General features: G+C 34.2%; 1 protein-coding gene across 3 annotated transcripts in view; it reads right to left on the minus strand.

The window, feature by feature from the left end:
- Positions 1-16,958, minus strand: part of FSD1L (fibronectin type III and SPRY domain containing 1 like) — a 67,238-nt gene that overhangs the window by 44,617 nt on the left and 5,663 nt on the right. For all 3 annotated transcript variants that reach the window (XM_045563107.1, XM_045563108.1, XM_045563109.1), the window contains exons 2-4: positions 11,526-11,621; positions 7,779-7,910; positions 3,803-3,904 (exon numbers count right to left, since the gene is read on the minus strand). In XM_045563107.1, coding sequence (XP_045419063.1) covers positions 3,803-3,904; positions 7,779-7,910; positions 11,526-11,621 — 330 coding nt within the window. The remainder of the gene's footprint in view (positions 1-3,802; positions 3,905-7,778; positions 7,911-11,525; positions 11,622-16,958) is intronic.

Genomic DNA, 16,958 nt, shown 5'->3' on the forward strand with positions numbered 1-16,958 from the left:
GACATAAATACCCATAGATGAAATAAAGGTAAAATATCACAGCTTGAGCCATGCTAAACAAATATCTAGATTTGTTTTTAAACTGCAATCAAAACTGAAAGATTCATGCTTTTGTTGAAGGTCCTCTCCTTTCCCAGCATTCCTGACTTCAGCATAGAGATTGAGCTTCTGTCAAAACTTTTGCTCCCTTCAAAGTACTAGTGAGCTTCCACCTGATCCGTCTCCTTATTTACTCCTCCCAGTGGTCAGAGCTTAACACTTGCTGGACAATACTTCAGTGGTGAATTACAGTGAGTCAGAAGTGGGAAATACTAAACCCATTCTCCCCTTCATCTGTGATCAAATGCAGAAGACACTATTCCCCTTTCACCTTACTCTGTACTTTCCATTCCACTGTCGGCACCCCTGGGTAGGAAACCATTCTCTTCCGTCTAGTTTGATAACTGGATTACATGAAGCAAGGTTGTGAAGGCTAATCAGTTATATTGACTTGGAAATCATTCCACTGACCCAGCTCTTTTCGTAGGGAGAATTCGTGATCTAAATTCAGGGTGGGAATAGGGATACAATTTTGGCAAAGGATCCAAGCAGTCTTCTGCAGGCCAACTATTAGCAGGGAACCCAGATTTGTGGGGTGTTGGCTACTTGTATGTATATCTAGTAATGATCTGGACCCCATTGGCTGGTGATCCTTCTGCTTATATTTACTACTAACCAAACTTCTAGGAGTTTAAAAAAATAGTAAGGTATGTTCTAAAATCCTTTCCCATTTGTGCTATTCTTACTTGTTCACTTTCAGATTGCATAATGTTGGTAAACAGTATAGCTTCATATTCAGTCTCATACTGGATACTGCAACATGATAATTTAAATATTAGAACTTAAAATATTCTTTTTTAAGACAATGAAGTATGAAAGGACACATTGCCTAGATTTTGAAATATGCTATTTTTTTGGTCCCCATGAGCTATTTATAATCTTATTTAAGCATTTTAATATGGGATATTCAAAATAGGGTACCTTAAAAGAATTTCTTTTTCCAGATATCTAACAATATACTGCTAGTCTAATAATTAATCTTCAAAGTCATTTCTCCCTATTCTTTTGGCAACTTGGTGTTTAAGGCAGGCCTGTAGTCCATGCAGCTGGCTAGAAAATTGAATTTAGTTTTTGACATAGAATCAAATCATTATCTGGATACTATCTGGACATATCAAGAAAATAACTGCAAGAAACTCTCAGTTAAACATTTTTCTTGAATGATAAACTCAGATTTCTGGCTAGAAAACACTGAAAAATACAGTCATGTGTGGCATAACTATGTCAGTCAACAATGGACAGCATATACGATGGTGGTCCCATAAGATAATGATGCCGTAATTTTACTGTATCTTTTCTATGTTTAGATACACAAATACTGGCCATTGTCTTACAATTACCTACAGTATTCAATACAGCAACAGGCTATACCAATAGCCTAGGTGTGTAGTAGGCTATACTGTTTATGTAAATACCCTCTATGATGTTTGCACAACCAAAAAATCACCAATGACACATTTCTTAGAAGATATCCCTGTTGTTAAGCGACACATGACTGTAATTCATTTCACCACATCTCCAAATAGTTTAAGCCACTTAAGTAGTACTTTAAGGTGGTAGGAGACAAGATCAAAATAGTAAGATAGAAGCAGTCAAATGGTATATTAACAAAATATAGTTAAACCACAATATGATTTATTTTATCAGAAGTTTTCCAAGTTACAATCTGTTGGGAACAAGTTTTTATGAAAACAAAGCTGGAAAGAACAAAGGACAAAGAAAGAGAAAGGGGTAGCATTTAGGAGAAAGAAGAGAGAAGAACTCTGAAAATGTCAATAGAAAGAGAAACTTGGGAGAAATAAACTTTTATCACAGTTTTTCCAAGTATCAGCCCCTACTTTAATCAGAATCCTACTTAAATACAACTGGATTCAAGTTAGTTTTGAGTATTTGTATCCACATTTTATGGTTTTCCTGTCTTCTCCCTCACTGTCAGCTGTTAATTCTTGCTATGATTATGCCTCTCTTTAACATACTAGAACTGGAATCTGTTGACAACTAGGGAACAAAGAAAAAAAACTAAAAATTTAGTATTGCCAAGTACAAATTAATAGTCAACAGATTCTGAGAAACTATCTTGAATAGAGACTATTACCACCTCCTGTCCATGAACTCTGTGACACTCATTTTGATGACTCTTTTGCTTTCTTCATGTTTCTTAGCTATGTTTCAGATATTTAATGTTTATCACACAGATGCACTCTGCATAGGTGACATATTGTACTTTTAAAGTATTTTAAAGTATGATCCATTTCTCTTATAATTCCTTTATATGGTAAGTCTGACTAAGTGCAAAGGTAAACTTCTTTACAACACACCGCCAAATTTAAGAATTAATTAGTGCACTGGTTTCGTTTTGATTCATTTTGTTAAAAGAAGAAACCAATTTTTAAGGTTCAATTTTAAAATGCAAAGATGTTAATCTGGCAAATGTTACCTTCTCAAGGAAGTTTTTTCTACCTTCGAATTCACAGAAAAATCATAAAATGAAAACAGTAACTGGACACAAATGGCTTATGACTCCACCTTTCTAACACCAACGCAGCTCGCTACACAGACCACAAAGACGAAGTAATAACATCAAACTCAAATCTTATCTTGGTAACTACTTAGAAATATTTTGCTAACAATATAGTTTAATATCTCATTCTTTTCACACTATTTTAATATAGTCTACATTTCTGAGTTTTGATTTGATAAACTGGTAATCGTTTTAAATGACCCTACTTAAAATAAGAATTAGAATTTAGAATTCACAATCCCTTAAACACCATGATCTAAGTTAAAATATTAGCAAGCTTCTTGTTCTACTCTTTATATTTTCACACTAAACATACCCCTTAAGCAAGGATCGGCATTTTCATATTTTGATAAACATTCCAGTACTTTAAGCAAAGCAGTGGTACCTTTGAGTACAATAATAAATTTCACAAAATAGCAGTGCTCAATATGCATCGAGTGATGATGTTTTCCCATCAGCCCATAAAAAGAAATACAGAACTTATTATTTTATTTATTTTTTTTTTTTGGAGACAGAGTCTCACTCTGTTGCTCAGGCTAGAGAACAGTGGCATTGACATAGCTTACCGCAACCTCAAACTCCTGGGCTCAAGTGACCCTTGTGCCTCAGCCTCCCAAGTAGCTGGGACTACAGGCCTGCATCACCATGTCCAGCTAATTTTTCTATTTTTTGTGGAGATGGGGTCTCACTCTTGCTCAGGCTGGTATCAAACTCCTGGCCTCAAGCAATCCTCCCACCTCAGCTTCCCAGAGTGCTAGGATTACAGGCACAAAACACCACACCTGGCTAAAACTGATTTTTAAACATGTTAATAGTATTATCAATCTTCGTTCCTTAGTCATAAAATGTTTATAACAAATGTATGCCTCAGTTCAAGTACACAAGTACCTTTAAAAAAAATTACCAAATTTCCAACAGGGATATAACTGCAAAAGAAAACTTGGCTCATCTGAACTGACCATTAAAGAAAAATTAAACTTAAATAATTAGTTTGTTCACAATCCCAAAGATACATACTCCTAAAGTGTCTGCTTTGGAATAAATGAATAGCTAGCATTTTACTTATCAAGAAACCCCAAGCCTTTTTTAGTATTAGAAATTACTAAACAAATTAAAGAGGAAAACACCTTTTTTTAAATATTACTTTCCTTTTTAAGTGTATTAGTGTAATTTTTTTTGTACCTTTGAAAATTCTTCAGGTTCCTTTATATCCAATGACCTTGTCGCAAATTCTAGTAGTTCTTCAGAGTTCTCCAGGGCATTGTTACATTGACTAATCTGACTCTAGGGAAAAAAAACCTAAATCATGAAAATGAAGTTTTCTATTGCCATCAGAATCTTAAATATATTGTTATAACGAACTTACAAATAATTTTAATAGCAATAATTAAGCAAAAATATTTCAGAGAGCTATTGAAACAAGATAATCAAGACTAGTCATATATACAACAAATGTTAATTATCTTAATATTTTGTAGCTCTTTCCGGAATTTATCCAAAACAGCTTAACTGCATAAAGTTATATTCATCATTTAAAATAAAAAGGAAATAAAGCAATTGTAAATCACTGGGGCCAAATTCACATAACGATTCTCCTCAATCAGGGTATTCAGAAAACTATCTACAATTTAAATTAAAATATCAAAATAATCTATCTGCAGACAACACCTTACATGTAATGAAGACTCAATTTCTTGATGACAGTTAACTGTTTAAGGTGAAGTTTATAAATGCAGGTACAGATACATTCAGTTGAGCATATTCTTAGTACTCATCACACTACCCAAGTAATGCACACTACTATAAAGGCTAATTTATAGTTTCAATGACTAGACAGCACAGGAACCACAAATGCAAGTATCTGGAAGTCAAAAGGAATAAAGAGGAACAAAAGATGGAAAATGTTATAGTGCTGTGCTCTGTCTTCATCATTCACATATTAACTCCATCTAACACAATCTTTCTTATTCAGCCCTCCCTCTCTCTTTTTCTATCAATTGTAGGTCATGTGAAAAGATTGTTAGTGATACCTTCAAACAAAGAAACAGACCCATTTCTAAGCTTTTAAATGTATCTAACATTCTTCTTCAGAATATTTATTACTATCTATTTCATATTCAAATTTACTTATTGTCTCCTTAAGAGTAGCACTAAAGATAAACACTGACTCATTTACTCACTTTGTTGGTTTCTGATGTGTTCTACTATTTTACTTCGGAAAAGTGAAATATCCTATTTGTAGATGAGCTTCATGAAAGGTTTAAGCAAAATCACTGAGAACAAAATGGTAGGTATACACGGTCCATGTAGGATCAATGAGACAGATAAAGTCAATATAGTGTTAAAGTCAAAAATACCAAGAAGAATAAGGAATGTGGCCGGGCGTGGTGGCTCATGCCTGTAGTCCCAGCTCTCTGAGAGGCGAGGCAAAAGGATTGCTTGAGGTCAGGAGTCTGAGACCAGCCTGAGCAAGAACAAGACCCCATCTCTACTAAAAATAGAAAGAAATTAGCCGGACAACTAAAAATAGAAAAATTAGCCAGGCATGATGGCACACCTGTAGTCCCAGCTACTCGGGAGGCTAAGGCAGGAGGATCGCTTGAGCCCAGGAGTTTGAGGTTGCTGTGAGCTAGGCTGATGCCACGGCACTCTAGCCCAGGTGACACAGTAAGACTCTATCTCAAAAAAAAAAAAAAAAGAATAAGGAATATATCTTAATGAATTATTAAAGTGTCCAATATAAGGTCAAAGTGTGAGATAAAATAGTATCTTATTCTAAGAAATGCTATGGATTTGAAAGAGAGAAAGTACTGGGAGGGAGGAGGAAGTTGGAGATTAAGGAGCTGGATGTGTAAAGGCCATTACAAACTAGTACTGTGAAGAAGGACCTTGGTCCAAGTCAGAAGAATAGAATATGCACAGGATGAGTTTTGCGTTGGATCTTCAGAAGATTCTGAGCATTCCTTTCTTTTCCAGTATTGTTTGTTTTTTAAATGAACAGATTCCTTATTTATTGAAATTTATGGAAACTTTATGATTAAACTAATTATCCTTGAATGATTTAAGTAATACAACCTCCACTCCTAAATATAAAAAATAAACCACAAATTGGAAAGTATGGACAGACTTGAGAGGATATTTGATCCCTGGAAACTGTCTGTGTAGAACGTGTATATAAGAGAGAAAGAGACTATTTGTATTCTTCTGTAGCTTTCAAATTCTTAAAGATCTCTATGACCAAACCGACACACAAAAATCTGTTGCATTTCTATACACCAACGATGAGGACCCCAATAAAGAAATTAAAAGAATAATGCCATTTATAATAGCATCAAAAAGAATAAAATACTTTGGAGTAAATTTAACTGAGGAGGCAAAAGATTTATTCACTGAAAACTATAAAACACTGCTGAAAGAAATTTAAGAAGACACAAATAAATGGAAAAACGTCCTTGTTCATAGATTGAAAGAATTTGCATTGTTAAAATGTCCATACTACCCGAACAATCTACCAATGCAATGCAATGCCTGTCAAAATTCCAATGACATTTTTTGCAGAAATAGAAAAAAACATTCTAAAATTCATGTGGAACCTTAGGGACCCTGAATTGCCAAAACAATCTTGAAAAAAAGTTGGAGGCCTCAGTGCTTCCTGATTTCAAAACACTTGATAAAGGTAGAGTAATCAAAACAGTGTGGTACTGGTGTTAAGACATACACATAGACCAATAGAACAGAATAGACACTAAAAAATAAATCCTCACATATATGATCAAATGATCTTTGGCACTCAGAGCGTGCCAAGAACAAACAATGGGAAAGGGACAAATGGTGCTGGGAAAACTGAATATCCACGGGAAAAAGAATAAAGTTGGCCCCTTATTTTACACCATATACAAAAATTAATGGATTAAAGACCTAAACGTAAGCTCTAAAACTATAAAACTCCTAAAAGAAAACATAAGGGTAAACTTCATAACACTGTATTTGGTGACAATTTCTTAGATATGGCAACAAAAGCCCACACAACAAAAGCAAAATAGACAAATGGGACTACATAAAACTTTAAAACTTCTCCATATCAAAGGAAACAACCAACAGAGTGAAAAGGCAACCCAAAGAATGGGTGGAAATAACCTTATCATATATCTGGTAAGGGTTAATACCCAAAATATATAAAGAAGTTCAACAACTTTAAAAAACACACAAGTAACCAATTAAAAGATGGGCAAAGAACCTGAATAGACATTTCTCCAAAGAAAATATACAGATGGCCAACAAGCACGTGAAAAAGATGCTCAACATCACTAATAATTAGAGAAATACAAATCAAAACCATAATGAAATATCACCTCATACCCATTATGATGGCCACTATCAAAAACCAGAAAATAACAAGTGCTGGTAAGGATGTGGAGAAATGGGAACCCTTGTGCACTGCTGGTAGGAATGTAAAACGGTGCAGCTGCTATGGAAAACAGTATAGAGGTTACCCAGAAAACTAAAAAGAGAATTACAATATGATCCAGCAATCCTACTTCTGAATATACATATCTAAAATAATTGAAAATAGGATCTCAAAGAGACATATGCACTCCCATATTCACTGCAGCATTACTCACAAGAGCTAAGAGGTGGAAGCAGCCCAAATGTCCACAGATAGATGAATGGGTAAAAAAAATGTGTATATACATAAGTGAAATATTACTGAACCACAAAAAAGAAGGAAATCCTTGTATATGCTACAACATGGATGAATCTTGAGGACATTATACTGAGTGAAATAAGACAGTGGCAAAAGGACAAGTACTACATGATTCCATTTATGAGATATCTATAGTCAAAATCATGGAACTCATAGTTCAATGAATATAAAGTTTCTGATTTGTAAGATGAAAAAATTCTAGAGATCTGTTAACAAAACAATGTGAACATATTTAACACTACTAAACTGTACACTTAAAAATGGTTAAGACAGTAAATTTTATTTTTTAAACCACAATTTAAAAAAATTTATGATGAAAACAAAACTAAGAAACATTCTTCTATAAGATAATGGCAGAGTTACACTCAAAAATGCATTAATTTTTGCTTTCCATAAATCAAGCATTAAATACAGTACAATTACTCATATTTAAATAGCTGTATGATCTCTCACCTGTAACTCTTGTGATTTATGAGCTTGTTCCTGCTTGATACTGTTAATCATACTTTCTTTTACCTCATCCAATATAGAGTATAAACTATCAAATTCTTCATCTAACTCTGACAGTATGTTAGAAGAATTTTCCTGTTTAAAAACAAAACAAAACAAAACAATGATTTTACTGAAGAGCTATCAAACATTTAAAAACTAAAAGGTATACTCAAAGGAGAGAATAGTTATATTATAAACTACTTTAGCCTAATATAAAAATAAAATTCTAATATTTGACTTGAGGCTTTAAAAAGAGATAAATGCTAGAAGCTGGCTGTTAATGTTTACAGTACTGTTTCAGCTATGCCATGAGTTAAGCTGCCTTTTATGGCCTCCTAGCCCATACTCTCTACACCTTACTGTTTCCACAGGACAATGTGAAAGGTTGTTTTAAGGTTCACAACTTCATGAAACCCTTCAGTCTCTCAAGCAGACCTTAACTAAGCCAGTGGTTCTTAACCTTTGGTGTGTATCAGAATTGTTGGTGAAGCATTTTAATAAAATATTCCAGAGATTTTAATTCAGTAACTCTGAGAAACAGTTTGAGCATACAGGGATGAGGCTCATTTTGTGTAAATTTCATAATCTTTCAGGTTCTCTAAAACTGTAGTCCTCAACCCCAGGGCCGCTGACTGGTCTGCAGCCTGTTAGAGACCAGGCGCACAGGTCCACCATACCCCCAACCCACTCCCCCACCTAACCCCCACCCCCTCCCACAGAAAAATTGTCTTCCTTGAAACTTAGGAAGGGGAATGGGGCATGCAGCAGGAGGTGAGCTGCATGCAAAGCTTCATCTGTGTTGACAGCCACTCGCCTCCCCATCACTGGCATCACGGCCTGAGCTCTGCCTGCACCCCCGCCATCTGTGGAAAAATTGTCTTCCATGAAACCAATCCCTGGTGCCAAAAAGGTTGGGGACCACTGCTATAAAACACTGCATTAATACATGATAAATATTAGGTCATTAAATATGAAATGTCTGATTTCACATCAAAAGTGTAGTTTATTATATCTCAAGCAAGAAGCAGTACAATTAATCAAATATGCACCTAAACTATTGATACAGTTTTGCCATCTTAACAGTAGCTTGTTTATGCCAGCAGAGAAGCCTAGAGAGCAAGTAGCGATGAAATTGCGAAAGACGTTTTCCACAGCTTGTTGAGAATGGAATATTTTTCCTTACAAAAAGTGATCCAAAGCCTTCAACTTTTTTTTGTAATGTCATGATTTTTCTCTGCTTCTTGGGAGCATTTCCAGCATCACTAGTGGCACTTTGTATAGGTCCCATGGTGTTATTCGAGGTTTATGGTATTGCACTAAACATGATAAAAAATACGTGAGAACCAGGAGGCATCACTTTCTGGCATATGCAATTTACTGGAGAGCTGAACTGCTCACTCCAAGATGATTAGAGTGTCAAACGGCATTTTAAGGGAATACTCTCAACACTTGAGGTCACCAATAGCAATGGGAGGCAACTACAAAATTATTATGGTAGTACAGTATGTACTACAGATAATTTTATGTAGTTAGGATTTAACACCACATCTTTTTATATTTGTTTACATTTCGCTCAAGTGCCAATGGCACCACGTATGGTCTGTATTTGCATTTGTGAGTTTTGATAAGTTTTAACTCTTTATAATAGATTTGTATATATTTTATGGTACCAAATGATAAAACAGACTTAGTATCTACATATATTTTGTGCATTCATGACATAACTTTTTCTTAACTTTTTCAATATTTCTAGGCTACATGTTTTGTCTGCAAGTTTTTTCAAATTGTCACAAGTCTCCAAAAAACTTTCCAATATATTGAAAAAAAATCTGTGTATAACTGGATCTGTGCAGATCAAACCTGTGTTGTTCAAGGTTTAGCTGTATTATGAAATCAGGGAGTTTGATGCCTCCAGCTTTGTTCTTTTTGCTCAAGATTATTTTGGCTAACTGGGGTCTGTTGTAGTTCTATATGAATTTTAGGATTTTTTCCTATTTCTGTAAAATATGACAGTATTTTAACAGGGATTGCTTGAATCTGTAGATAGCTTTGGGTAGTCTGAACATTTTAACAATATTAATTCTTCTAGTCCATAAACATGGAATATCTTTGTATTCATTTGTCTTCTTAAATTCATTTCATCAAATGTTTTCTAGTTTTCAGTATATAGATCTTCACTTCCTTAGTTAAATTTACTCCTAAGTATTTTTTTTGATGCTATAGGTAAATGGGATTGTTTTCTTAATTTCTTCTTCAAATAGTTCACTGGTAGTGTATGGAAACAATACTGAATTTTGTGTGTTGATTCTTTCATTTTTACCGAATTCGTTACCTCTTTTAATAGATTTTTGGTAGAGCCTTGAGAGTTTTCTACATAAAAGATCATGTCATCAGCAAACAGACAACTTCACTTCTTCCTTTCCTATTTGGTTGCCTTTTCTTTCTTTCTCTTGCCTATTTGCTCTGGATAGGACTACCAATATTATATTGAATAGAAATGGTGAGAGTACATATCCTTGTCTTGTTCCTGATCTTAAAGAAAAAGCTTTCAACTTTTCACTGTTGAGTATGATGTTAGCTGTGGGCTTGCCATATATGGTCTTTATTGTGTTAAGGTACATCCCTTCTATACCTAACTTCTTGTGAGTTTTTTATCATGAAAGGATGTTGAATCTTGTCAAATTCTTTTTCTGCATCTATTGAGATATGTGGCTTTTGTCTTTCATCTTGTTAATATGGTGTATTACATTTACTGTTTGGTGTGTGTTGAATATCCTTGCACCCAAGGGATAAATCAAACTTGATCATGGTGATGTTTCCAATGTGCTGTTGAATTCAGTTTGCTAGTATTTTGTTGAGGTAATTTTTACATCTATGCTCATCAGGGACATTGACCTATAATTTTCTCTTTTGTAGTGTCCTTTTCTGGCTTTGGTATCAGGGTAATGCCAGCCTTGTGAGTTTGGAAGTACTCCCTCCTCTTCAATTTTTCAGAAAAGTTTGAGAAGAATTGATATTAGTTCTTCTTTAAATGTTTGGTAGAATTCATCAGGTTCCAGGCTATTCTTTGATGGAAGACTTTTTATTAATGCAATCTCCTTACCCATTATTGCTAAATTCAGATTTTCTATTTCTTCCTGAGTCAGTCTTGGCAGGTTGTATGTTTCTAGGGATCAGATTATCTTGAGTTCCCTTCCACAATCAACATTTCATTACTTACAGTATGGATCACCTGTCCAAACCTGGAACCATTTCCTTAAGTATTCCTCTCCTTCCTCAATGGGCATGTTACCTCATACTTTTATTTCATTTCCATCTACTTCTACAAATAGATCTCTTACCATTTACATTTTCCCTCTGTTATTTACAGGAAAAGAAACGTTTTACTTCCCAGTACTTTCAAAAAGGTACAATTTGCTGTTAATTAGAATTAGAAAAGAAAAATATCAAATGAAAAAGGACAAAAGTGAGTATTATAGTATTTCCTGGCAACTTCTATTCCAGAGTTCTCCTTCTCCCTTACTTTTTAATTTTTCAACAGAGAATGTAGGAATAGCAAGGAAAGCATTTTTAGTTTATCTGCCATTTAAAAATCCTGTTCTCACCTCCATTAGTTTATAACCTAGTTGATGGAGTATATTTATAGTTCCTATTTGACTCAACAATCATTCACTGTGATATATAAAATTTTTAATATAAAATTCATACCTGAACTCCTTTTAGTGTATGATTCAGTGTATCAATAAAGTTCTGAATTTCATCATTTTTACTTGCCAGAGTTGAAATGATCCTCTGTAGAGCTTCCTAGGATTAAAAAAATTAAAATATTATATTTTAATGAAAGAGAATTATAAACTTATAACAACCATTTTCTAAACAAACTTCATATAAGAGTATATATTGCATAACAATTAGGAGCAGTGTAAAGCTTCTCATTCACTGTTCAAAATTTCCAAAGGCCTATAATTACAAACGATGGGGTATGTATTTATACTATATTAAACTTTCTTATTTCTATTATCTGACTTAATAACCATAATACTTTTCAGGCTGAAAATGATCAGTATTATGTAATATCAACAGAGTTATTTTAGGTCATAAGGCCATGGAAATGGAATAGAGGCAAATCCTTAAGTGCTGTAAAAAGAAAATGGAAACTTCTAATACAACATCAGGATATGAGGAAAAAAGCAAAGAAACATTGAAATTCAACATTTTATTTGTAAAAATAAAAAAATTTTAGAAATATGAAACTAGATAATAAATAAATGTACACCTAGAATGATAATATTCATTACAATACTTATAAATGCTGTAAAACCATAATAAATAAGCTAAGCAATTGTTGTAGCAAATTTGATAATGCTTCCTATTTAATTTTCTCGTACTCTCTAGTTCAGTGTTGTTCAATAAAATTTTCTGCTATGATGGAAATGGTCTATACATGTACTATCCCATATGGTAGCCACTGGCCACATAAAACTAGTAAAGTCTTGAAACATGGCTAGTGTAACTAGTACTAGTCACATTTCGAGTTTAAATTGATTTTTCAAACTTTAATTAATTTCAGTTTATATAGCTTCATGTGACCAGTGCTGTAATATTGAACAGCACAGGTCTAGTTACTTAATAACTCTTCATGGGTAGCAAAGGCAAAAACCAAACAAGGTATTTGTATTCTCAGTAAAAATCAAATGCAAGTACTTTTACTTAGTATTCTCAGAAGCACAGGACTTGTTTCTGTAAGCACCTATAACCTTAAATATTTTAACACAGCCTGTAAGTTTTTGTAGGATAAAGGTTCTCCTAAAAATATCACCAGATATTGATAAAAAGGTTATATATAAAGAGCCTAGGAAATAATCTGGAAGGGGATGACATTTTATACAAATGTTCATAAAGCATTATAGTACTAAAATATTAAAAATCATTGTAACAGTTCTCATTTAATTCTCACAAAAATCTCTGAAGACAGGAGGTATTATTATCATCCCTGAGGCTGCCTAAGGGCTCTTTTGTATTCACTTACCTACACTATTTCTTCCCATCCTCACCACTGGTGATATTTTAATATAATAACACAATGAAGTTATGCTATGAAAGAATACCAATAACACTAAGAGTTAACTGTTTATCCCGTCAGTGCTCTTCCCAGAAACTGGTGCACTAAGATTTGAATACAAAGACCACAGCAGAATGGCAGAATAAAGCCAGGACTTGGGGGAGGGGTGGGCACAGTTGGAAGGGTGATGGTAGTAGGACAAAGATGTAGAAAAGATCAGAGGACTTAAAAGAGTTTTCCAAGTACTTATCCAAGATAGGCTCTATATGTATTTAAAAGCAACACAATGGAACAGTAAAAATAGTTCTGCATAATCATCAGACTGTTTATAGCAGGTTTCAATTAATAAGACTGGGCTCTTTCTGGTTCATGGACTGTCTCTGCCTCCCTTTCCATACCTCATAACGGCAGGGTTACATGTATATTGTACAGATGGAAAAATGGAGATTCAACTGGTTGCCCAAAGTGACACTGCTAGTAAGGTAAAGATTATGCTCAGTCTATCTCCAAAGCCCACTTTGGAATACTGTCTTAACCACTTAACCACTTTGGAATACAGTCTCTAAATCCAGCAAATTAACCCATCATATGGTATACCCATACAATAAATTATATATTCTTTAAACATCTGGTTTGCTACAAGTTTTCAATAACATAGAGAACTGCCAGAATTTTCATAATAGAGAATCACAGCTTGAGCTTTATGCTTGTCCACTGGAAGGCATATTTAGTGAACTTCAGGGTAAAGTTGATAATATTCTACCAGAACAAGGGTAGAAGAGTCTTCTGGAAAAGATCTTATTCTATGAAAAAGAGGAGCCAGGCGCAATGAATTCAATCCAATAAGAAAATTTCAATCATCACAATATATGTGAGCTCAATAAAAACTAAAAAAAAATTTCACACACAAAAAACTGTGAAACATCAGTACATAAAAATGGCTGATAGAGTTCAGAGCAAATATTAATATTATAAAATCTCCCTAGGATAAAATACCTTCCTACTTTTATTTATTTTTTGTCTGAGTTTAGTAGCAAATGTATTTAAAGAATTTTGTAGCAAAAACTATGGCAATAGCAGAGCTCGTTGCCCCTACTAGGTAAGCTTTGACCTCCAAAGATTTTAATGAGAAGCCTATCTTTTTTTAAACTCCTGTTATTTACTGAGTATATGGGGAACCTGTGGCCTTCTATTTTAATAAAATCCTTTTATTTTTATTAATACATTTTTGTTCAACTTTTATATTTTTATTTTTAAAACAAATCTAGGATTTGTTCTGTAAAATTTGGAAGGCTACACTGAAGGACCTAGAGAACCACAAGTGGCCTTGAGACTGCAGGTTCCCCACTCCAGAGACATCTAAAAGTTCTAATTTTTATCAGGTCTTTAAGCTAAATCCTCTATACCTTTAAGAGCTACCCACCTGTTGAAAGTTAATAGACTCTGGTCTAATAATGATGTCAGAGGTCAGAATATAGCCTTTACCAACTGCAATGTTCTCATTCTCCTTAGAGCAGCACTGTCCAACAGAAATATAGTATGATCCAATAGTAGCCACATCAAAAAAGTAAAAGAAAAACAGGTGAATTTAATTTTAATATTTTACTTAACTCACTAGATCCAAAATATTATCTTATCATTTTGACATGTAATCAATATTTAATAATTACTAATGGGTTTCTTTCCTTTTCTTTTTTCGGTACTGAGTCTTCAAAATCCAGAGTGTATTTTATACTTACAGCCTATCTCAATTCAAATTAGCCACATTTCAAGTGGTCAAAAACCACATGTGGTTAGAAGCTACTATCCTGGACAATATAGACTTAGAGGTCTACATCATCCAAATAGTACATACATTTCTAAGAGTGGAGATAGGGCAGAGATCCTCTATTGATCTTATTAATTTGTAATTAAAAATAAACAACCTAAAAGCTCTCTGGACTTTTTCTTCAAAGATCAGAATTTCTTGCCATGCTTATGTTAATGCCAGATTCTTGAATTATAAAAGCTGTATGTGAAGATAAGTTAAAATGTTATAAACAAGTTCCCTTACCAGAATTTCTCTAACTTCTGTTTTTATTTATATAAATATTATATAAATTTATTTATATGTTATATAAATTTATTTATATAAATATTATCTCTAGAAACTGAAAGGTAATATATTATCAACTCTCAAAAAATGTTGGTACTTATAAGCAGCACTCCTCTGGGATCCTTCTAATACTGTAACAAAAGAGACACAAATACACTCTTCTTCCCCATAAAATTTACATGGCTCACTACTTTTGGTTAGAAAAGACTTTTGGGGGATCACAAAGGGTGCAAATGTCCACATCAAGGTTGGTAGCTGAAACATGTAAGTAAAACAAACTCAAAGAATCATCAGAATAACACTGTCCATTTTTTATGGTACTGTCCTATACCTCCAAAAAATAACACACTAAGTTGAAGTTAATCTTAAGTAGCTTGCCTAGAATCTCAGAGCTAACATGTTGCACAGTCAGGATTCAAACAAAGGCAGTTTGATCCCTGAGTCTGTGCTCCTGACTATTACACTGTACCACCTGATAAGGTAAAGATCAGAAGTTCATGCAAAGGAGGTCAGAACATCTTAGGGTACCAAAAAGACTAGGATTTTACTTCAAGTTAGAAAAAACCAGAACTGATCAAGGGGTTATAACACGTACCATCCTGTCAGATACAAGGGCAACAGAAACAACTATTCTTACCACAGGCATATCATCATAAGAATCTGAGAACATGATGATGTTCATCGTTTTAAAATGGCATGCTTATTCTGGTTTTAGCCTAATAATATATGAAGACACAAAATTCAAATGAGTCTTAAATTTGCTTCTTCCAACAAAAAATTCTGCCAATGTGCGCTACTTATTTGGAAACTATCCAGTGTACCAACCCCTGAAATTATGATGCATAAACTTTTTATTCTCAGAACCAGTGGCAGAAAACCATCATGGCCTGAATCAGAAGGCATCAACATCCATGTGGTCATAATTAGAGAAATAGTCTGACATATGAGTTTCCCACTAGCATCTTCTCAGAACAGGAGAAGATTTCTGAGTCAAATTCGACATTGGTATTCGAGACAGTTGAGATAACACAAGTCTAGAACTACTGCAGAGAGGCACTGTGTTTAAAAAAAAAAAAAAAGTCTGTTTCACTAATGTTTAAAAACTCCCAAGTTCAATTAAAAAAAAAAAAAAAAAGAAGATATTTGGCCGGGCGCAGTGGCTCACGCCTGTAATCATAGCACTCTCAGAGGCCAAGGCAGGAGGATTGCTTGCGCTCAGGAGTTCGAGACCAGCCTGAGTAAGAGCGAGACCCTGTCTCTGCTATAAATAGAAAGAAATTAGCCAAAACAACTAAAATAGAAAAAATTAGCCAGGCATGGTGGCGTGTGCCTGTAGTCCCAGCTCCCTGGGAGGCTGAGGCAGGAGGATCGTTTGAGCCCAGGAGTTTGAGGTTGCTTTGAGCTAGGTTGATGCCACGGCACTCTAGCCCAGGCAAGAGTGAGACTCTGCCTCAAAAAAAAAAAAAAAAAAAAAAAAAGAATTTATTTAAATACAGCAGTCATAACTATGTCAGTATGGTGTTCATTTATACTTTCTTGCTCACAGCTCTACTTCAGAAAGTTAAAATCCTCCCTCAAAAAAGAAAAAAAGCTGGAGGGAGGAGAGATGTATATAATATATATATACACATATACACGTGTGTGTATATACATAAACAGAAAAATAGCAATTTTACTTGGAGTAGCAACAGAGACCAAATTCCAAGTTTTTATCTAAATCATGTTCTAAGCTGAGTACAGTGGCTCATGTCTTTATCTCAACACTTTGGGAGGCTGAGGAGGGAGGATCACTTGAGGCCAGGAGTTTGAGACCGGCCTGGGAAACAGTGAGACCCTGCTTCTATACAAAATAAAAAAGGTCCACACTATTCAAAATGATTTATAGATTCAATGCAATTCCCATCAAAATAGCAACATCATATTTCACATATCTAGAAAAAACAATTCTACACTTCATTTGGAACTAGAAAAGGGCCCAAATAGC

The sequence above is a fragment of the Lemur catta genome, chromosome 10 (assembly GCF_020740605.2).
Source record: "Lemur catta isolate mLemCat1 chromosome 10, mLemCat1.pri, whole genome shotgun sequence".
In the NCBI taxonomy this organism is placed as follows: domain Eukaryota; kingdom Metazoa; phylum Chordata; class Mammalia; order Primates; family Lemuridae; genus Lemur; species Lemur catta.